The sequence below is a fragment of the Anser anser genome (genome assembly GCF_964211835.1).
Source record: "Anser anser genome assembly, chromosome: 3".
In the NCBI taxonomy this organism is placed as follows: Eukaryota; Metazoa; Chordata; class Aves; order Anseriformes; family Anatidae; genus Anser; species Anser anser.
The window spans coordinates 5,798,483-5,821,127 of record NC_139722.1 but is presented as its reverse complement, the minus strand read 5'-3'; the positions used below and the strand labels follow the sequence as shown (position 1 = coordinate 5,821,127).

At 36.0% G+C, this 22,645-nt stretch overlaps 2 protein-coding genes and 1 long non-coding RNA gene across 9 annotated transcripts in view; 2 read left to right on the top strand and 1 right to left on the bottom strand.

Annotated features, from left to right (window-relative positions):
* RUNX2 (RUNX family transcription factor 2) overlaps positions 1 to 8,740 on the bottom strand; it is a 155,212-nt gene extending 146,472 nt beyond the window's left edge. Inside the window, exons 1-2 of the mRNA XM_083829796.1 lie at positions 8,604 to 8,740; positions 8,261 to 8,380 (exon numbers count right to left, since the gene is read on the bottom strand). Of these exons, the coding sequence (XP_083685922.1) occupies positions 8,261 to 8,318 (58 nt within the window). The 5' untranslated portion in view covers positions 8,319 to 8,380; positions 8,604 to 8,740. The remainder of the gene's footprint in view (positions 1 to 8,260; positions 8,381 to 8,603) is intronic.
* Positions 1 to 22,645, top strand: part of SUPT3H (SPT3 homolog, SAGA and STAGA complex component) — a 280,990-nt gene that overhangs the window by 35,441 nt on the left and 222,904 nt on the right. The gene's annotated exons all lie outside the window — the stretch shown is intronic.
* LOC310896889 overlaps positions 10,893 to 22,645 on the top strand; it is a 57,610-nt gene continuing 45,857 nt past the window's right edge. For both annotated transcript variants that reach the window (XR_014581900.1, XR_014581901.1), the window contains exons 1-2: positions 10,893 to 11,020; positions 11,348 to 19,656. This is a non-coding gene — a long non-coding RNA (uncharacterized lncRNA). The remainder of the gene's footprint in view (positions 11,021 to 11,347; positions 19,657 to 22,645) is intronic.

Genomic DNA, 22,645 nt, shown 5'->3' with positions numbered 1-22,645 from the left:
TTTTAAATAAACCATTCATTGTTATGGCTTGGTTATTCCACAAATAACCAAGTGCAGCTGAGTTAAACTTTTGATATCACTGATTGGAAAAATGCAGATGAAGAACTCTTTTAATGTGAATTTATACTGCTGTTCTTTTCTTAGAGGAAACAAGTTTTGCAGATTGTGTTAGGAAATAAATATCCTGCAGACTTTAAATGCTCTATTACAAAGCTGCTCCTGTGCTCCAGTATTATACAATAGCTAAGAGCATTAATTTGTCAAACTCTTATTAATAAAAGCGTCGCTAAGCTTGAACATACGTGTCCCTTCAATATTAAAGAGCAAACTTGACACTTTTTTTTTTCCCCAGAAGTTTTCTATTTAAAGGGACAGGATTCTCAGTGGAATAGGTGATACATTTGAAAGAAAGCAGTTACACGTGGAATTTATACAGTAAATGCAGCAGGGCATGGGTACTGTATCAGCTCAGTGTTATGGCTCACCTAGCGTACAGCTTTTTGAGACATGATAAACTGAAATAATAAATTCTGGTACAGTCTTCAGAATTAGGCTTTTTGTTGATCGTGTCTTAAAATGCCTTTTTTCCCCCCCATTGAATTATAACTACTTAATCTGTGTAAAATAACTCTTGCTGGTTCTTCTTGAAGGATGGTATTTATAGTAAATTATTGATGTATTACAATATTAATATAAAAAATAATATTAGGGAGTAATAATTCTTGGCTGAGCAACTCCATATTTCATGTCAGAATTCCTTAAATGTATATATAGGGTACCTTATTTGTTTCATCAGTTCCAGAAGAAAAATTGCACTGTGTCAAAAGCAGCAGCTGACCTACAGATAAGAGTACCTTGGCTAAAATGCATGGTTTCACTTTGAAAGTTGAGGTGAGTTGTTATGGTCCAGTCTACTGTCCACAAAAACAGTTTTTCCCTTCTCGGGACTATGGGAATAAGGAAGAAGATACCACCAGGCTTACTCCCAAGCATTTCTTTCCTCAGAAATATTGCCCAGTATTCTATAATGAGTGCTTCTACCATCTATTATTTCATTACTAGCACTAACACTTTCAATTGATGTAGAGCATTATAATAGTGTTAATAGACATTCTTTTTTACAAGCATAAAGATGAGATCCTTGCTTCAAGCCCCTGTACTACGTAGTAGCAAAGGAGAGAGATGTGAAGTGTTTTAAATGTTCTTTGGAAATTTGCACTGCTGGGAAATCGGAATGTGATAGCAACTTCTGTATTTGTGCAACCTCTGTGTTAGGTTAAGGACTTTGTACCAACACAGATGTTTTCTAAACTTACCCTATCACTGTGTTTTACTTCAAGAAATTAAACACTTTAGAAATATGGATCAGTAGGAATTAAAGTTTGAAGCTATATACGTACGCATGTTTGCACATACACAACTCATTAACATTTCTCCCAAGAAAGAATACCCTGTTCTAATACCGCACATGGCTACATTAAAATATCATGCTTTTTTAACTCTGTGTTTTCTGATCTATATTTAAGTGAATTACAGATATCCTTGGAGATTAGCACTATGTGGAAGTGAAAGTATTTGCACATAATTACTTGTCTATATTGACTTCCTTAAAAAGAAAAAAAAAATCATCTCTATCTTTTACTTACTAGTGTGGTGTCATTTCTGTTAAGTACTCTTGACAAAGAAGTTGAATTCAACAATTAATAATGATGTGTAATGTCACCACGCTCTAACTTGTTATGCCAGACCCACTTGCACCCAGCGTATGGTCGTCAGCGTATGTGTGTCCACATGCACATCGATGCAACCACGTCTCGCTAGTGCCGCAGTTAATTTGCTTTGAGAGTGAGGTTGGGTCCTTTTCTCTGAACAATAAAATATTATGTAACTGGCAATGGCTCTGTCTTTCTGTTTCAGTAAACCGCAGCGTGGATTTAGATGTGAGATATCTGACCATGAGGGATAAGTAAACAATGGTTTGGCATGTTTCAGGTTCAAATAAATTCTGGGGAAAATAAATGTATGTAAGGTCATCAGAATTTAACTTTCCTTCTTCGAGAAAATGAATGATAATAAATTTCAAGTCATTATGAAATACTAGCAATTCTGATGAAATGTAATATGTGAAATAAGTTAGTGTCCATCAGAAATACAGTAACCATATTTGGATGAATTCCTGCCAAAACATTTTTGCCACAGGGGTTTTAGCTATAACATATTAAAACTTAAAGCTATTGTTAATTCCAGAGCTGCCTGACCTTAACGAAAATGACATTTTTAAATGAGAGGGACAGCAGAAGAAACTGTTTTCAGCCTTTGCTGTAAAAATAAAGGTAGTTTTATCAGAGATGAAAACATATTCTTAGAGAAAGCTGTTAGGAATACAGTAGGTATAATATGGAAATACTTTATTTTTTTGCAGTACCACATTTATTTAAAGGAAAATGTAGCCATTTTCCCTTTAATCTTTTACTATGTTGAATTAATTTTTATAAATAAAAATGTTTAATAAGGAGTGGGTTCCAGAGGATAATTTAATTGCTCTGATTAAAATGACTTCAGCATTTAAAGTGAGTCGGTAGAAAACCTATGTCTCTTTTCCTCCTGGGGCAAGTTCATACATGAAATAGGAAACTTATAGCTACATGAGGAAGGCTAGAACAGTACACAGTATGCTAACAAGCAGAATAAAAAATATATACAGGAAACAGATGCATGAATAATGGATTTTTTTATTGGAAGTGTTAAACTATTTTATGATGTAGTAACCTGAGTTTATTTTGTCTTTGTGCTCATCTTTAAAATACTCTTTAGGGTGTGCTTTTCCCTATGTTAAGTGGCAGGTCTTATATTTATTTGTAGAAGGGAGCATGTTTATGTAAGGAAGCGTGCTCTTAGATTTAAGCTTTATTAACTTAAAAACAAAAACACCTGAGAGCAGAAGATACACCTCCTCAATCTGTTCCCCATGAGCCTTTAGCAGTTGTTTTGAAAAACATGTATACAATAAGAATTAAAGGCATTGTAGATAATGTCAGCAAAAATGTATTTTGTTGGTAACAGTAGTTTCTTGTTGGGGTTCTGTGGTGGAGGAGGTAGATGTTTTCTGTGTTTTGTGGGTGTCTGCTGTCTCCGGATGAAAATCTGTGGTTAATTCATAGGTCTAGCAAAATTTACAAGGAAAATCTTTTTGAAATAGCGCATAGTTTACTAATTTATTTTTGAGCACAGTTATCAAAATAAATGGTATATTTATCCCTTTTAGACAAATTAACATTTTATATTTAAAATAGCACTGGAATATTTTTTTTATGCTGCAGTTTCTTAACCGGTTGTGCGAATCTCGGATTCTCTCAGTGCCTAAGCTAAGACCTTAAAATGCTTCAGATTTTACCATCTTAAGCTCACTATTTATCTTGAGGCTGCCTTAATTAAAATATTATATACTCTAGGGCATATTAAACATGGCAATTTATTGTAATTCTTATTAACGGAGTGTATTTAATGAGTTTTCAGAACCAACTCCATCACCTCCAACACACAATGTTGATTTTTATGAGGTACATAGAGGAAAACATGCACATGGCTAATTTTCAAGCGGTACCGAGCACTGACAGCTGCTGCTGGAGCAGCCCCGCCGGAGAGATGGAGGTGCTCAGCACCTCTGCAGCCTGGCAAGCACGGGCTAATTCCTCCTTTCCCTCCGTATTTAACTTCCACTGAAATGGGCTGGATTTGTGCATGGAAAAAAATGCAGCACTCTGCTTGTGTTTGCAGCCTCCTGTGCTCAACCTGCTGTTTTAGCAAGGAGTTCTGCCTAGCTGCTGGCAGGGACAGCCACCCACGGGTGTGTGCCCCAAGGTGTGACATGACCATACACGCAGCGCTGATGGTTACTCTTTTGAACTGTCTGCATTGTGTAGTTAGCATCCTTTGCAAGAATATCTTACCGTTTTGTTTTTCTGCTTATACTTAAACGGATCTGGTTTTAGATCTCCGTTATTTACTCGAGCCTGCGCTGGGCTCCTTGTTATTTGTAACAAGCACAACTGTGTTGTGAAAAGCCATCAGGAAAAATAAAGGTATAAGGTGCAGTTTTAAGATTAGCATTAGTCTGACCGTGACCAAGAAATCACACTGCTTGAATTTCGGTATTATTGTTATGCTCTTAATGTGGGGTGGCAGAGCCTTTAAATATTTCTGGTAGAGTAGTTAATACAGCATGGAAGTTTGATATTTGTACAGTTTGTAAAGGAATTTGAGGTGTTACCCTATTTTGACTTCAGTTTTCAAGTATGCACTGGTGCATCATTAATCATAGGAAATGCAAAAATAAATAATATAGTCCCTTTGGATTTTTCATGTGAATACTTACCTTTTCCTTTTTTTGTATATACAGTTGAGGTATTTAGGTAACCCCTAACCTTTTGCTTCAACAAGGAGGTACAGTATAAAAATATTACCACAGTCTTCATATGAGCAGTTCTCTCTAAGAAAACCTCTAGATGAATATTTATTGAAAAAAAGCAAAGTTGCAATACAGAATGACTTAGCTTGGCCTGAATATTATATTTTAGACCACCAGTGAATAAAATTAAAAGCACATGGATTTTGAATAACTAGAAAAGGTTGTAATTGATTAGCACTGCATGAAAGTATTGAAGTAAGAAAGTTTTGATTTGTGAATGGTTCTATTCAATAGAGATTAATCCTGTATGTTTGATAAAATCTTAGTGCCCCTAATGAGTTAGGTGTTTTTTTTCTCAGTTTATTTAACCATCAGATACTTCAATGTTCTTTTAACAAACTGGAACTTTTCTATCTTAGTGAATTTTGCATCAGCGCGCTGGATTTAGACAATATCGGTTATTAATAGTTAATTTGAGACAGATAATTAAACAAATCACCGCATTTTGCTGCTTAAGAATTATAGAAATGCTGCAGTGTAATTCTGCATGTTTTAGGGGTTTAAGGTACCGAAAGCCTGAGTGAGAAGCTTGCAGCTTTCTTAATGCAAATGAGAATAGTCATGCCTGCATTCCTTCAGTATTATTTTTGTAAAGTCCTAGTATTTTAAATTACGTTTATACAGACCAGTGATTACTGAGATTTTGCTTCAAGCTTCACAATCATAGGAATATGTTAAACAGAGCAGGAACATTCAGAAAAATTCAGCTTTATAGGCATAATCAGAAGGGATCTGTTTCTCTCTTATCAGTATCTTAAGTAAAATAAAAAACTACAATTCCTTGCCAACTGATAAAACAGTTCAGAACCGACATCTAGAAAAGGTGCTTTTTTTAAAGAGTAAATGAGAATATTCTGGCGAGTATTTTAATATAAGCAGTGTAAATTTGTTGCTGTTAACTTGAAGTATTTCATGTAGGTTTATTAGGTCTATCTATAGGGATCAGTTACCAAACAGTACATGTGAAATAATTGATTAAATCATCAGCCAAATCTTGATCTAATTTACGTCCTTCAGTGAAATTCTCCTATGAAGATGCACAGATCGTATTTGAAAATGCTTTTTTTATCATTTGTAACAATTACGGGAGGCATTTCAAGAGTATTTCATGCTCTAAAGTATCTTGTACAATGTTTACTAGATTTTCTAATAAATATGCAATTCATTTTTCTGCTTAGTATTTATTCTGAGATTTTTTTTTCTTAAGGTGATATGGATACAAATATAATAATCTGCTGGTTGAAACGAACGCGCTTCTATTTAAAACCTTAAGCAGGTCACTCAGGCAAAATGCAGTCAATACCTGTGTATAACACACTTAACACAGAAATGCTCTGGCTATGAAACAATAGCAAGTTAATTCAAATGATCTAAACTGTAGGGGAATACATGTTCCCTGTAATTAGGAAAGGGTCCTGCATCTTCACTACCGTTATTCCTCCCTTCCATATGAGTTAAAAACACACAGAAAAAGCAAGTGAAATAAGAATTTTCACAAATGTTAATCCTTACAACGCTGTTTTCCTTCCTATTATTACTCGTCATTATGCGTCTTAATTCTCAAAGAAAAAACTAATCAAATTCAGCAGTCACGAAGGGACGAAGTTAGAGATTGCAATAGAAGGAGATACAGCATGGAAAGGAACAAAAATAGATCATGCATTCTGACATCCTGCTGCACCGGTGGTAGGAAATGGTAAATTGATGACTAACTTGGGTCTTCTGGCTTTTGTTCTTTTTTAAATTGTGGTCTGTCTCATTTTTATAAAGTTCTTAAGTTTTCTTTTGGTTCTGGTATAAGAGATACTGGTTACATACTGATAGAATTGGTGAGATTTCGTTGTTCCGTGCATTTGCTGCTCGTGGCCAGAGTTGAATTTGTGTCCCCAACCCGATTTACTGAAGTTTGGAAAAAAGTATCCTTCGTGCTGCGGGACTTTTGCCTCGCTTTGAGAATGATCAAAAGTAGATAAATTAAGCAGTCACCACTCGGTGTTTTGATAATTTTAGCCAACTCAATTTCTTCTAATCTCTTTTGGAAGTAAAAGCAAAAGAAAGTCCCTATACATGTAAACTGTATTTCCTGTTGTAAACACTGGGATAATGTGGTCTGGCTACACTTCTGCTGGGCTTCATTAAGACAGCAGTTTTAGTAGAAAAGCTGCTTACCATTTTTGTGTTAGCATTTCAGCTCACCGGTCTGCCTATTACAGCTACAGGAGCCGGCACAGGTTCTGTTATTACTTCTGCTATCTGTAGATCATAAATTAAACTGCTCCCTGCTCTGTGAGAAGCTATTCTTCAAGTCTTTTCCCGCACGCAGCCTTACAGCTTACTCATGTGCTGAACTGGGAACCAGTCAAAGCGCGTGAAGTAGGAGGGGTAAAGGGAACTCCGGTCCTCGGTTCATTACAATACAAGCCTAATCGGGATGTATACACTGAAAATGGTCCTAGCATTGTTATTTGTCTTATAATGGGGACAGGGGAGGAAAAGAAATAGCTTTAGCTACAGCCCCAGCCTAGTTTCAACATGATGGACACCATTAAGAGAATCCTGTAAGTTTTCACTTTTTTTTTTTTTCCTTGGTCTTTCAGAATTTTCAGTTGTGTCAGTAAAAGATGCTTTGAAAAAAATGTTGCATATGCTTCTTACCACTGGTCAAAGGGAACTAGAATACTGCATTTTCCATCACGTTTTAAAAGTAACTTTGTCTTACTTGCAGAGCAATCACTTAAAATCCGATTTGGTTATATTCAGTTCAAGCGTGAGGTGCCCTGCGCTGATTTTAAAACTATATCTGAGAGGAAGAAGCTTTTCTAAATAAGCCATGATAGAGGTGTAATTTTATAGTGCATTTATGATTTTTTATGGGCACGTGTGTCTGCAGGACATATAAATAACTGCCTCAGTCTACATACATGATTTCTTAAAGGAACCTGTGTTTACAGTTCTGAATATTGAAGTAAAGATTTGGCAGTGCCCTTCTACAGAGTTTTTTAAATCCCACTTTCAATTAAAGCTTAAATTCATCAACATACTAAATTGCATAACTTCATTTCATAGGTTAATATTTTTATGCCTGAATGTTTCACCCTGTTCACAACAAGTGCAATGAGGAGAATTCGCTTTCAGAAATGAGTCCATTAAATAGCACACTTTGCTGCGAAACGAGGGCGAAGAACTGCACGTTTCTGATAACTTCATTGAGCATATATGCTTAAAAATAAGTTGTCTGGTACAATGATAGGGAAGTTGTGGATAGGAGAGGCTGCTACATGCTGCACGCTACTCATTTCATCAGGTCTAAGGAAACAGAGCTAAATCCTGTAATTCCTTCAGAATATCTTGCATTAAGCAGTCACGTTGGATGCATTGAAGGGTTACGCTCTGCACCGGTTCTTCCTAAGCTATCCCTTGCTGTCCTTGGCTGTTTCCCTACCTACCTGGTCCCTTGTACCTGCAATAGGGCTGGGCACTGCGCTATACCCCATCCCATGTCCCTGGCTGCGGCCACCTCGCGCGGCCCAGCCGAGCACACCTGCTGCCAGGGCACCGAGCAGGCGGCCACCGACCTCTTTCTGCTCAGCTCCTCAGCTCACAAATTCGTTCATAAATCCGCAGAAGCTTTTTATGATGACTGCTTCCCCCCCCCCCCCACCCCAGCCTGCTATGCTCTCTCCCCACCCTAGCATCCCATTCAGCAAGTTTTTTTGTTTCCATAACTGTCCCCGGCATCGTTAAGAAAACCCCGAGCGCGGCAAACGGGAGCTGAGACGTCGCAGTACTCACCCCAAAAGAAGTTTTGCTGACATGGTGTCACTGAACTGAACAGGCTGTTTGATGCCATAGTCCCTCTCGTTTCACGCAGAGCTTTCACCTCCTGGTGTAAATACTTCTTGGATCCTCAAACTGCAAACACAAACCATAGCCAAACCTTGGTTTAGTTTTACAGTGCCCCTGCATTGCATAGACCCTACAGTTGCTTTCTTTTTTTTTTTGTCAAAAAAAAAAAAAAATGTTGTAGCACTGGTAACATGTGAAAAGCAAGGAAACAAAACAAAAAAAAAAGAGAATGAGCAAATATTTGAAGGACCTACTATTACTGCATAGACTGTGGTTAGAGAGCACTTACTGACTCTGTTGGTCTCAGTGGCTGGTAGTGACCTGCGGAGATTAACCATTTAAAACCCAGAGCCTTCTCTGCTGTCCTCCTGGAGAAAGTTTGCACCGCACTTGTGGTTCTGTGGTTGTTTGTGAGGCGAATGAAGCATTCACACAATCCAAAAAAGCAAAAGCTTTAAAACTCCTTTTTTTTGCAAGCACTGTTACTGGAGAGAGAGAATCATGTGGCTTGTGACATCAGAGGACTCGCAGAGGACTGCCTACCACTGGGGCTTGTTCTTGCTCTCTCCCTTTTTTTTCTTTTTTTTTCTTTTTTTTCTTTTTTTTTTTTTTTATTTTGACAAAAGGCCCGTGGTAAGGCCCTTCCTGGCATCCAGAAGGATATAGCTTTTTAATTTTTGTGACTCATGAGGATTTGGAGAGAGTACAAAATGCTGTAAGAGCCCAAACTTCTGTACAGTTAAAGCATATGGACAGCAGAACTTTATTTGTACTCTCAGTTCAGGTTCCCCCCACTCTTCTTTCCCCCTCCTTTTCTTTTTTTTTTCCTCCTTTTTTTTTTCTTTTTCTTTTCTCTTTCCCTGCTTCATTATTGTGTCTGTGGAAAAGTGAGCAAAATTGGCACAAGTGGCTGTGTGAAATTCTGAACAACAGTGATGATTTACAATAATTTACATCTTTGGATTGTATCACGATCTTGGGTCTGCTTCAGATTTGCTGGGTGGCTGGATTCCTTCTGTTTTACTTTTTCTCCTTGTCTTCCTCTACTTGTGAATCTGTAACTCATTGTAAGAAACTTTACCTTGCCGAAGGTCTAGTAGCAGCCTGCTTGTTGGGCTTGTGTTTTTCTCCTGTAATTGGCTGTCACAGGAGTGTTAGGCTGGGGATTCCTTTGCAAATCTTAAATCATGTCTGCCTTGCTTTACATGCCTTCAAAACTAGTTGGCAGTTTTATGTAATGCAAATTAAGGGCAATTATCTTGCTTTTATATGGGGGGCAAAATATGTCATTTAAATAGCATAGCTAGTTGTGTGCTGCCTTCCGAGGGATGCTTTTGAGTGCCAGTATTGCTGGGATTTAATACAGACACTGCAGAACAGAGCGAGCTGTGAGATTGTGATTGCGCTTCTGTTAATTGCTCCTTATAGTTTCAGCGTTTAGGCGAAATAGAACAGTCTTTGGCTTTTTGGGAGACCATAAATAACTTCATTCACCAGTTAATGTTAACACTTAGTTTTAAAATGAAACATAAATTTGATGCATATGTAAGATTTAAATGCTTAATATCATATGTGTGCATGTGTGTGTAATATTTTTTATATACTCAACATATTGTAACTTTGACTTTGATTGTGTAATATAAGCCTTTACTGTACCAGTACGGAGTGGGTTAACAAAAGCAGTATTTTTTTGTTTATAATAGAGGCTTTGAAATAAATTGCAAAATGCTGTGTGTAGTAAGGAATAATGTGCACAGACAGTGTGTATTAGTAGTCTTGATTTGCTCACTCAGATTCAGAACAAAATTGGAAACATCTTGGAGAAAGTATCTTATTTTTTTGCCTCTTTGGACATTATGTCTAGAACTTTTCTTATTAGCCTGATTGTATCACAGATGCATGGGATTTTCTAGCTTTTGCAGGGTGATTTTTTTTGTTGTTTGCTTGTTGTTGTATATATTGCTGAGAGCAGAAGAATTGTATAAAACACTTTCTAGATATTGTTCAGCTTTTATTTGTAAAATAAAAGACGTCTCTTTGAAGCTGGCAGCCCTCCTTTTTTATTTTCCTCTCTGTCCTCAGCTTTCCCAGCAAGAAGTTGGCCAGCAGTGGTGGGAGATGGAGATCTGGAGGTGTGGGTGGAGAGCAGGTTCTCTACTTTGTGGGGATGGAGAGGAAATGGGCAGGGAGATTTCAGTAAGAAATTACAGCTGGTTCCTTCTTTTTCTCGTTATCATATATTTATCAAAGCAACCTAAAACCCTATGCATAAAAAGTACTTTCATAGTATTTATAATAAGGTAAATAACGTTCTTCTTCATTCAGTACTTTGGAAGTTATTAGATGCTGATGTATTTGTGGAATTCTGTCTTTAAATGAAAAAGGGGTATTCTGCAAATCACCCATCTTTTACTTTTGTATGAGTGCTGTTTAATTCTTCTAGTGATGGATTCCTTTGTATTTCTTTATGTTTTCATAGTATGGATAAGAACACCAATGGAAAGAAGTTAAATGCATAAAAATGATGAAAAGATTGGTAATCACTTCATATAAACAAAATATGTTTGTGTGACTTCCAGATTTAATCAACTTCTGATGCAGCAGAAGTCTTTGGAAGTTTCTACCTCTGTTATTTGTGGAACTCTTAATTGTAAGCACAATGTTCCTTCAACTACAGCTAAGATATTTATCAACTTTTACATGATGGTAGGTAACTTCAGTGCTTTTATGTAATAGATCACTTATGTCCTGATCTTAGATACTTGTTTTCACTTAAATGCAGTTGATTTATTTATTTTTAACTTTGGAATTTATTCTCAGTTACATCTTTAATATTTGAATATTGAACTCCTCCAGAGGTTTGACTTTTTAAATTCCTTGCCTTGAGACGTACTCAGTCTTTTTCTGGAGTGGGTTTTTTTATGCTGTCAATTGTGTATGCAGAGTTATTCTCTGACTTGGTTATTATGTTTTGGTGTGATAACTTTGGGATTTTTTTTGTACTGTACATGCTTTTTCACCTGTGATATCAAGGTCAAGACAACTACAGTGAAGTCTTCTTCTAGTAAGGCAAAATGCATTAAAAGCAGAAGAACAAATTGTTTAATAAGGTAAACAAGATGTAGCTTGCAGAAACTAACAATGAATAGAACTTTTTTTTTTAATTTTTATTTTTTATTACTAGGCAGTATACAGACCTTATAAAACAAAACAGTATACAGACCTTATACCTGTGAAACTGCTGGTTTCTTTCAGGATAGTTTGCACTTTTAGTGAAGCAGATACACGAATCCTAAAATTCACTGTGTTAATGGTGTCTTGATTGCAGACTTACTGTTGGCAGTCTGTTGTTCAAAAGGTAGATCTACAAAAATTGAAGTTCACTTATGACTTCCATAGGGGATGCTTTAAGTCACAATTACACTTACAAAGGAAGTATTATGCTAAGGAATTCCTCTGGTAAACTATAAGCTTGATCTTTGACGAAATGGAATCTTATTTAAAGTCAATTGTAATGCAACACTAAAAGATAATTACATCTTTCACTTTTTTCTTTTGAAATTTGTTTTGAAACTTTTAAGCTATGCTTTATTTCCAAACATTTTGCCTTATGTCACTCAAAGTTCATGCAGCATATAAACAGTATGATCAAGTTTATTTGTACTTAAATGTTTGTTTCTATGCTACAGCTAGAGACATATAAATATGCTGCGTAAAGTAATAGGATGACAAACTTGTTAAATTGCACTTGCTTACAAGTTTTACAGTATGTACTATAACAAGACACCGATTTTTATAATGGAGAAAGTTTCAGAGCAGTTTCCTCAGATGCATGTGTTAATTGCAGATGCTATTAATGTATCTGTTTCCATAGCAGCATTTTTTTATTTTTTATTTTTTTTTTAATGAGAGAAATGTCTCTACTTGGCTCTGTTTTTCATAACTCAGTGAGAAGTCATTGCACATTTTAGAATGATTGTACTGTATTTTCAGATGGTTCTTAGCTAATATATTTAATTCACCATGTGCATTTAAAATATTTGCACATTTTAAGGAACTTCTGTTGCTTGACTTGGGTGTCTTGTAGACTTCCAGCCTCCAACATCTCTGCAGCAGCTTCATGTTTGCTGCTACCATGCTACTAACCTGTGAGAGCAAAAAACCAAAACTGCCCATTAATTAAAAAAAAATAAAACATCAGGGTTACTTCAGTACTCATTCCTTTTAAAATGCTTCTTACTGGTGTCTGCAAGGAGTAGCATGGAATGTCAGAGTTTTTTCAGCCTTTTTATGATGATTTCTGTTCTCTACCTTTCAACTTTTTTTTTTTCTAAATAAGATGTGGTTTGAAAGGGGATGGGGCCTGGGACCATGAAACAGAGAGGAAAAAAAATACTTCTGTATTTATAGTGTAAGCAAGTGTTGCGTGTTTTCTGTACCAGGGAATCAGGCTACTGAAATCAAATTATACCTTAAACAGAACTGTTATTTAAATTAAAAGGATGCTCATCTTCTTTTAATCAGCGAGTACATCATTTAATAGCAAGTGGTTTTCATTCATCTTGAGTTGCCAAGTCTCTGTCCCCTGATCAGGCTTTGACTGAAGGTCTCTATCTTAATGGTCAAATATACCTCATCTCGGCTATTTTTGCTGCTCAGGCATTTTTTCTGACAAGTGTTACTTTCCTTGTGTTCCTCCAGTATGTATTTTGTAGACTGTAGGGTAATCGAGAGATCCCATTTGATTAGACATCCACCTTCTAAACAGTCGCCACACAGTGTTTAAGATCACCCTAACCTTTTAGCTGTTTTGTCCTGTCTATTTTTTTTCCCTTTTTATTTTTTTTTTTGAAGTCAACTTGCAGAAAATATGGGAAACCTGTCTCATATAACAGCTGAGGATGTGGCTAGGTTAAGGCAGGAAACTGCTACCCACAATGCAATGTTACATACACTACCACTTAATAAAATTTATTTCAAACATGCTACTGACAAAACCAAAGAAAAATAATATCCTAACTATGCTAGTTAGTACACTAAATATATCTAGGGAAAAGTGAAAGTAATCTCTCTAGAGCCTTTCTTGCTTTTAGGCTACAATGCCACCAGTAGTTAAACCCGAGCAGATCTCAGCAGTTAAAAGCAGCGACCTATTTTTAGAAAATATTCACATCGCTCTGGAAATTAATGATTATATACTTTTTAATAACAGTCCAAGTTACTTTATATAGAGAGAAGTCCGATAAGCTCTCTCCCTAGGTCTTTCTGGTCGTCGAAATACCCTCTTGTGTAGTTTTACAGCTGGCAGCTTTGCTTGCTTCATCCCATGTCCACTGAATCCTACCTTTCCCGTAGCCAAGCAGCCTTTTAGCTTTCCTTCCCACTTCATCGATTTGTAGGTTGGTCTCAAAATATTTTCAGTGTCGTGTGGGAAAGTAACCGAGGAGTTCATCTTCCTAGATTATACGAAGAGTTAAGGGGTCTAGTTCTTTTATTTGGTTGCCTGCAATCTAATAATTTGTGAGAAGTACATAAATTTAGTTAATTTCTAAGGTAAATTTAATAGGCTTGAATCTTTTGTGAGCGCTTTGAGACGTCAGACAGAGATACGTATGTGGTCACTGATGGTGCTTCGCCATAAATGCCCCGAGAGTCTTGTTCTAGATGTATTTTTGTCTCCGTTTGTTTTTAAATGCACGTATATTAAGAGTGATCCTCTTACAGAACATTTTTGAAGTATTTGCCTCTATAGTTAGAGAACACTTATCAAGACCAGCTGCTGTAGTGCTGTGGATCCTATCCATGGACTCATGGTGGTCTGCTGAACAACGTTCTTCAAGTTTGACAGGTGAGACAGAGACTCTCCAGTGCCACTGCTTTTGGATGAATCTAGCTGTGGTTGGAGAAAGTGCATCTTGCCAAAATATATGGGTAAGACCACACACAGTCTTTAAAATAGTTATTGTAAGCTTATTTTTAGGCAATATATGTCTTGACAGTTCTTTTATTTGCATGCCAGTTTCACTGCTGCTTATAGATTTTTCATTTATTTTAGTAATGGCAATTGCAGATTTAGATCTATGTTTGTAAAGTTTTTGCACAACATTTACACTGGAAACATCCAGACGTGCTACTTTCAGACCTCAATCAAGATTAGAGAACAGATTTTAGAGAATATTAAAGCAGATTATTCACACTCTTCAGTTTTGGTGTCAGTGTTTTCATATTAAACCCCATATTCAGGAGCAGAGTTCAGCAATAAAGATTTGCTTCTGGTTTTAAAATTATACCAGTTTCAGTAGCTTGTGTAAGTCTGTAGCAATGTAGATTTAAGACATGAAATTAGTTCAGTAAGTAATAAAAACGAAATGTTTTTTTTTAGATTGCATAGTTATTAAATACCGAATTTAGAATCTGCATTTGATTTATGCTATAATTCCTGGACAGTATTTTTCGTGTGTATTTTAATGTGTAGAATATTCTTCACATTCTAAGTGCCTGCTTCAACATTTGGCTCTGTAATGCGTATTTAAAATACTGTATGTTTAACTGACAGTGTGGAAGGGGGTTGCACCCTGTAGAATTTCTGAGTAAACAATACCCGTTCGGTAACTTTCAGAACAGATGTTTTTTAAATACCCCAAGCGAAATTAAATATAATACTGAAATGGAATATCATAAACCATTCATTGGGCAGTGATGCTTTAAAGTTAAGGATTCATAATGACATCTTTTTTGCCCCCTATTTGTGTATTTTTCAGATAATCTTGCATAATTAATGCATGGCTGTTTCTCAACAAAACATTCCTAATTTTTTTTATTACTTCGCATTGCATAGTACTATTGCTTATAGCAATGGACTCTACAGACATTTGAGGAAATAGTCACTGCCCCAAGGAGTATACAATTAAATACATGCAGCTAGCCTTTTAAGAAAAATAAAAAGACAAAGGAAAAAAAAAAAAGATCACTGTAGAACAAATTATATTAAAAGTCAGTGATTTGAAGAATACCATGGAGAAGGGAGGGTGATTGGTTTTAATTCTATTATTAACTTGCTCCACAGATTCTAATATGAAGAATTTCTTGTGTTTGACTGACTGCTACTGTTGTTTGCTTGAAGCTGAATGTGATGCCTGGTCATTGCAGTTTCTTCTGTATAACACCATGATATTTCCTTATGTACTGTGTGCAAGTTGAAATACTTCTATTCTGTTTTATGATACTTACATAAGTTAGAGATCCTCAGATCTGTAAATGGTATTTTTCAAAGAAAAAATAGTTAAAGTAGATAGTTTAATGCTTTCTCCCATTTATCTCTCCACATCCATTTTTTAAGTATTTAATACTGGGCTCTGTTTCTTCTCCTCACTTGTCAAAAGCCTAAGCTTGCCCTTGTAATTAAAAATGCGTAGTGGGCTTTTGGTGGAAAAGAGATCTGAAGATCTTTCCTAAGAAAGTAGAAAAGAGGTTGAGAGGAAATGGAATAAGATTGGAAAGAGGACAATTAGAAAACATTTTCGTTGTTGTTTAATGAGATTCTTTTTTTAACAGTATGGCTTCCATTTTGTGTAGAAGGATATACATGTAGAAGAATATTGAAGGTGAGGAGAAATGAAGAAACTGAAACAGGATGAAGAACAAAAAGCATGCATCCCTTTTCACATTGACAGTATGCACAGGAGGGAATTGCCTGGGAGATTGGAATGTGAAGTGAAAACCAGTTTATTCTGAAAGAGCCAGTTCAGATACTGGAAGCCGCCTGGCTGTATTTGGTGTGGCATTGAGCTCATTTGGAATGAGCTGGGGTATCTCTGCTCAGCACTTAAAATGTTATGTATAGGTATGCCTGAAGAACGGTGGAACAGAACCAGACTTCAGTGATGCTGGGAAGAGTATGGGAGATGTCTATATTAAATTTCTGACATGCGATGTGTTCCGTGCTGGAGAGTTGGTTGGTTCTTTGTCACATTTGCAGGAGAAAGCAGGCAGTGTTTAATACCTGGATCTTACTTTTCCACACTTTTGAGAAGTCTAAGCTTTCCCTTGTAATTAAAATTCATTGTGGTTTTTGGTGGAGAAGAGATCTGACAATCATTCATATGGAGTTGAAAAGAGGATGAGAGAGGGTATTCACTGATGTTCAGGTTAGCGTATGTCAATTCTTTTACAGATTATTTTTCCATGCTCTGCGTAACATACTGCTTGGTAACTGAGTAGTGGTGATGAAGAAAAAATATAAAAACAAATTACAACCATTCCTTCCACTTATACTTCTTTCTTCTCTGACTTTCCCTCTCCAAAAGTGAGGGAGCAGGGCTGGTTTTCAGAGAGACCCTGCAATTTGGTTGCCAGAATCCAGACCTATGACCAGATAAGTAATGCAAACTTTCATGAAATAGTCTGTGGGGATATAACAGTATGTGCATCATTTATTTTTTAATAGTTAGATATTTTATTTTTTTCAGTTGATTATTTTTTTTACTGTTTATATGGATAAATAATTATTTGTTCTAAGAAGATACACCACCCTACGAGAGGGAAGTCTGTCGTGGGCACCCAAGCCAATTAGTTCTGCTGAATATAGCCAGCATGGTAAAAGGGTGCTTTTAAGTTGACGATCAGCCTATAATTAAAGGAATCACGTGTTTCCCTTTCAGCCAAAACATAGGTTCTGACACTACTTGGCGTTGTAGAGGAGTCTGGGGGGAGAGGTCAAAGGTATTGCTTATCTGGAGTTTTTGAGGGAAATCACAGTTCTTTCTATCAGTAACATGAGGAGGCTGGAGTCTGTGCGTAGGGCTAGGTGTAAAATAAAAATAAATTAAGACTATTTAGCCTCTGGTTGATTGAGACTTGAGTGAGAAATGCGGCCTGACTGGTAGTTGTGAAGCAGGATTTTTTTTTGTGTGTGTGTGTGCTGGAGGTGGTGATGGCATAAAGGATGATAGAGGACAGCCTAGAGAATATTGAGCATTGCCTACTGATTATGGTGTGTGTGAGGACAGACCATCGCAATGAAGGGACACTTAAGTACCCAAATCACTTTTGGATCTATACGGACAATTTTATTATTAGTCATTGGGATAAATCATTGGAACACGAACATTGGAACAAGAACACTAGGCTAAAAAAAAATCTTGTTCAGAAATTTGGTAGAGTAGCCAAAAATAAACTGGGTTGTAAACTCCTGTTCTTTACTATTTTCTAAATTCCTTTCCTGAGAACATTTTGCTTCTGGAGTGATGCTTTTTAGCCGCTGGGGGTCTGAAAAGACTTGAAACTCAAGGTTATCACTCTGTTCAGGTTTTTGTTCAAGAATCGAACACGTATGTTTGACATACTTGCACATCAAAACTAAAGAGCATGTTATGTTCTGTGATAGCATCATGTTCTATGATTCTGTGTCAATCATCTAATATGTGCATGGAATATAGGAACTCCTTCCTGGTTCATAAGCTTGTTACATTACTAAAAATTGTATTTTAGGGTAGCAGGATCTACATTATAGATTAATTCGTATACCACCTACTTTGTAACGAAATCCATTAGATGAGGTCAGTTATAACAGATATGTTCTATGTGACATTTGTCTCCATTGGATTTGAACTCTGTATTTCTGCTGCCAGAACAGCTCATTGTAGGCAGGTATCTTTGGGTATTTGGGGGAACCCATGGGGATGTACAGATCTGCGCTACCAGACGTTTCTTTAAGAACAAGCAGTGCTCTGGGCAGTTTTGCTGCTTTGCCAAAAACCCCAGTGCCGAAGGAAGTGTGGCTTCTCAGGAGCCAGAGTTCCTTCTTACAGCACGTGCTTTAAGACTGAGGCCCTCAGAAATGACTATCCAGTCTGTATAGTATAAAATGAGCTAACCTTTATCTTTCATGTTTTGTATCTTTATTGATAGAGTATATCCTTCAATGTTTTACAAAGGCATTTCAATAACCTCGGCTTTGGGATGAAGACAAAATGTGCAGTTTTATTTTGCCATCGTTACCCTGCTTATTTTGTAAGATTCGTAATTGTTCTCCCTTCTTCAAAGTTTTTTTTTTTTCCCAAGTTTTATTTTTTATGAAAGTCTAAATGTTTTCTTGCTCTTTAAGTCCAGTTTTGCCCAGTGTGGGTTTGAAGCAACTCTGCAGCAGAATGTTTACATTTCAGTTTCAGGAAAAATGATACTAGTCTGTTCAGAAATGGACTATTTGCAGTAGTAAGTGGCATCTTTACAAGCTAAACATAATGATCAAAGGGTTGAAGAAATAACAAATTTAGTTGTCTTTTGGACAAAATTACAATGGAATAGCATTTAGTTTGTCATTTAGCTTCAGCATGATTTATTTTTCTTCTGTTTTAATTGAAGAATAAATCCAATTCATAACTGAATGCAATTCAATCTTCTCATTTTCTGATGTGGGTAGAAAATATCTGTTTTATCTGTGTATAGGAGCTACAGTAATTCAAGCTTATTTTTCCTTTTGAGTAACTGAAATAAACTGAGTCAGGCATTCATTACATGACATTATTATGCCCAGACACATTTTCAGAATCCATGAATTTTACAGAACACATTAATTCTTTAAATGCTTCCCTTTCAACTCTCTTCAGTAACTATTAATAGATTGGACATACGACAGATAGGCAACTAAAATAATAAAGATTACCTATAAAATAAAATAATTTACCTATTGAGAGGTAGAACTTGAAGAACTTGCAGGTAGAACTGTTCCTAAGTGATAGATTTTCTTCCCTTAAATCTGCGATCCTCTGCTAAAGAGGTAAGTTTACCTAAACTCTGCACTGGAAGAATAAGTTAATAAAATTAGAACAGAAATGCAAGATTTAATACAGTGATTAACAGTACAGCCCTGTTGCACGTGGTACATTATAATACAGTGTTAATTGTTTGATTTCTTTTCTCTCCCCAGCTCTCCTGATTCATTCATTGCATGGAATGAATACTGCTCACTTCAGAGTTGGTTATTCAGTGATTTTCTTTTTATCACTTATTGCTCATTGTGTGGCTGCCTGCCATCTTCCCTGCCCAGTATTCAAACCCTATTGTGGAGAAGAATTACTAACTTTCATGTGCGCTTCTGTGGCACATGTCACACCATGAGAATACTTAACAAACATTATTTTTTTTTTTCCTCTTGGGAGGGGTATGTTACTGTCTATATCAGTTACATGGTGGTAGTATAAGGAGAATGAAATTTGGAAGTGAAAAACAAAATCTAAACTTCTCGACTACTCTGTAGTACTCACTTAGAATGTACTTTTTTGTTAAAAAGGTTAGTTTTTTTTTTCTGGGAGAGGGACTGAAGTGACATCTGGATATTGCAGGTATGTGCCAGTTGTGATATCCCAGTGGTGGACATAACTAAGTGCTGAGGATAAAGAAATCTGTAAACAGCAAAACCATTGTTTCTGTGAGACTGTGGGAAGAACGTTACAATGGTGTGTACTTTTTTTCATTTCTTTTGATTGCTCAACAGAAGGTTGTACACCATGGTTCTTCTTTTCCAGAATACTCATATTTGTGTGGAAAGAGGGAAAAAAAAACATAAAACAGGGAGAAAACGTTTCTTCCATCTTCTGTATTACTGCTTTTCACTTTGTTAACTAACAGGGTATTTATTAATGGAACTTGCTGTGGTCTGTGTTTTCAGATATTATTAGCTCTTATATCCTCCTTCATGTTTGTTTAGGAGGTAAACAACTTAATTTGTTTTACAAATGACGTAACAGAGGTGCAGACAGATTCTGGATCTGAATCTGGGAGTCGGTAGTACCTGCTCTAAAATAAGTCCTAGATTTACTGTTGAAAATACATGGCTGTGTTTATCTCTTAACAATGCCTGCAGTCTTGCTTAATTCATTAACATACTATATATAGTTTATGTAAAGATGAAAAAATAGTAAAATGTTTTTATAGAATCCTTATGTAGCATTATTAAGTAAAAATCACTATTAGATACCTAAACATAGGATCTTACAAGTTTCATTCCAAGCTTTGACCGGTGTTTTTTGTTGGCTTTGGGCTAGTCAGTTGAACTTGGTGTGCATTTTTCTTGGCTTGATTTTTCCTTTCATTTACCCATAAATGAGGAGTAATTCTATTGAAGTTATTGCAGTTTTATAGGGATAAGATAGCTGTGAAAGAGCTGAGAGAATGCTTTTGTGGAAAATGGCTGTAGTCTGGTGCTTGAGATGTATGTTTAACTGTGGGGTTGAAACACAGACTTCTGTTTGAACCTTTTCAAAGTTACAAACAAAGTTTGTTGTGTCCTTCAGTTCCTCATGTGTAAATGGAGGAAAACTCTTGCTTTGTTTAATTTAATTTTAATACATTTAATTAATTTCATTTCAGGGATGTTCACATACTAGTAGTGATGAAGGTCATGGGAGTACCAACATGAAGACTGAGTTTGTCCCCATTGTGTTTAATGGAGTATTTAGTCCTCAGCTGTTTCCCCGAGTTATAGAGAAGAATGCCTGATGTTTTATCATAAAAGTGAAGATTTACACTAAGTTGAAGTGCTAAGTAATATTATGATTTTTTTAACTTTGTCTACTGGTCATCGTTGTAGAATAATTTAGTAGAGCCGTTAGCATCTTGCAGTTGATTTAACTCCCTTAATGGAATCTCCTACAAGTAAATGCCATGTTTTTTGATGCATTTCTTTCCACTACCAAAGTTAATATCTTGGGAACTGCTTGAGTTAGATAAAGTAATTGCTAGTGACTATAGTACTTTCATATTTATAGATTTATGTTGCTACCGAGCCTGTAACTCGAGGGATTTTTTGAATTTAAGGAAGGTGCAGAACATAGGCAAGTGTTACACTTAATCTTGTCTATTAAACATCACCATAAAGTCATCAGAGTACAGTCATTGCCTTTCCCTTGTGCTTTTCTCAGTATAACTTACTGCTTTGTTTAAAAAAAATAAAATGAGGGCACTTACAAATCTTTTGTAAAACTAGACATTTCAACTGAGATCAACATTTTGTTGTTCAAAACAGGATAACAGCTGTGACTTTGTAAGCTACTGTTAGTGGTTTTTAGAAGCTAATTTGTCAGCTAGCTGGCAGGCTGAGCTCATTTGCCAGAAGAAGTTGATGTCATCTCCCATATCGTTCTTTGTCAAAGCTCAGCGTCTCTTTTTCTTTAACCAGTGGTTCTCAAATAGAACGTTACAGAATGGGGCTGTTTGCCAGTGGCATTAGTTTTCTGTTTATGTAACTTCAATTTAGATCATTCATGGCTTAACACAAAATTAAGTTGTCATGTGAGAGTTGATCACCCTTTTTTGTATCCCATATTTGTGATGTGTAGCTCCTTTTTGGTGTGCTTTGAATATAAAATAGGAAGAGCAAAAATCTGTTATTTGCAAGTATTGTTACTTAATTTATTCAAACTCTATTCCTTGTAGTTTATTATTACTTGTTCTTCATTCAGCACAGAATAAGGATTTATTTTATGACTACCTATTGATTAAAAATAAGGTTTCTTGGAAGAATGAATGCATATCTAAAACTCAGTGACTACCAATTAAATGCCACTAATGCATGTTGTTTCAGCATAAAATTATTTATAATTTCTGTTGAACAGCTTGTCTAAAAAGGAACTGCAAAACTGCATATTTCCAAGTTGTAGTCTGTCTCATTGCTGAGTAAGGAATTGAAACATTGGTACAGAATTTGAGGGAACCCCATTAGTTTTAATCTCTTGAGTAAATTGTGTAGTAGATATTCAGTAGCTTCAGTGTCTCAGTAGTTTTGCAAAAGGTTGTGAGATACAAAGAAGAGATCCTTTTACAATATACTAGCCAAATAAAAGATGAGAAATTAAGAATGAAAATATTTTATTTTCACACTAGAGCAAACTTAAGTGCAAGATCTAGCAAGGATCTTGGAGAAGAGAGAATACTTGCTAATGGCAAAGTTATTTAGAGTACTAAAATCAAACGCTGACCTGTGTAGAGCCACATAAGGATTTCACAGAAGTGAGTGGGTGATAAAATTAGATGAAATTCATTGCTGGTAAACGTGAAGTCAGGTGCATGAACTCTGTGCTCTTTATTTATTTATTTATTTATTTATTTTTAAAAAGAGATATGAGATTCACGAGGGATAGCTCTCCAAATGTATAAACTTGAGGTTCAGTAGTTCTCAAAAAGTGATAATATTTTTGAAGGAATTGAGAGGATGTCTGCAAAGGAGTGTTTTGAGTAGTTCTGCAGTTGTGCTTTTACCCTATTTTAAAAACAACAGTCTAGAATTTAAAAAAATACTAATAATTGAATGACTTCCATACAAGGAGAAATTAA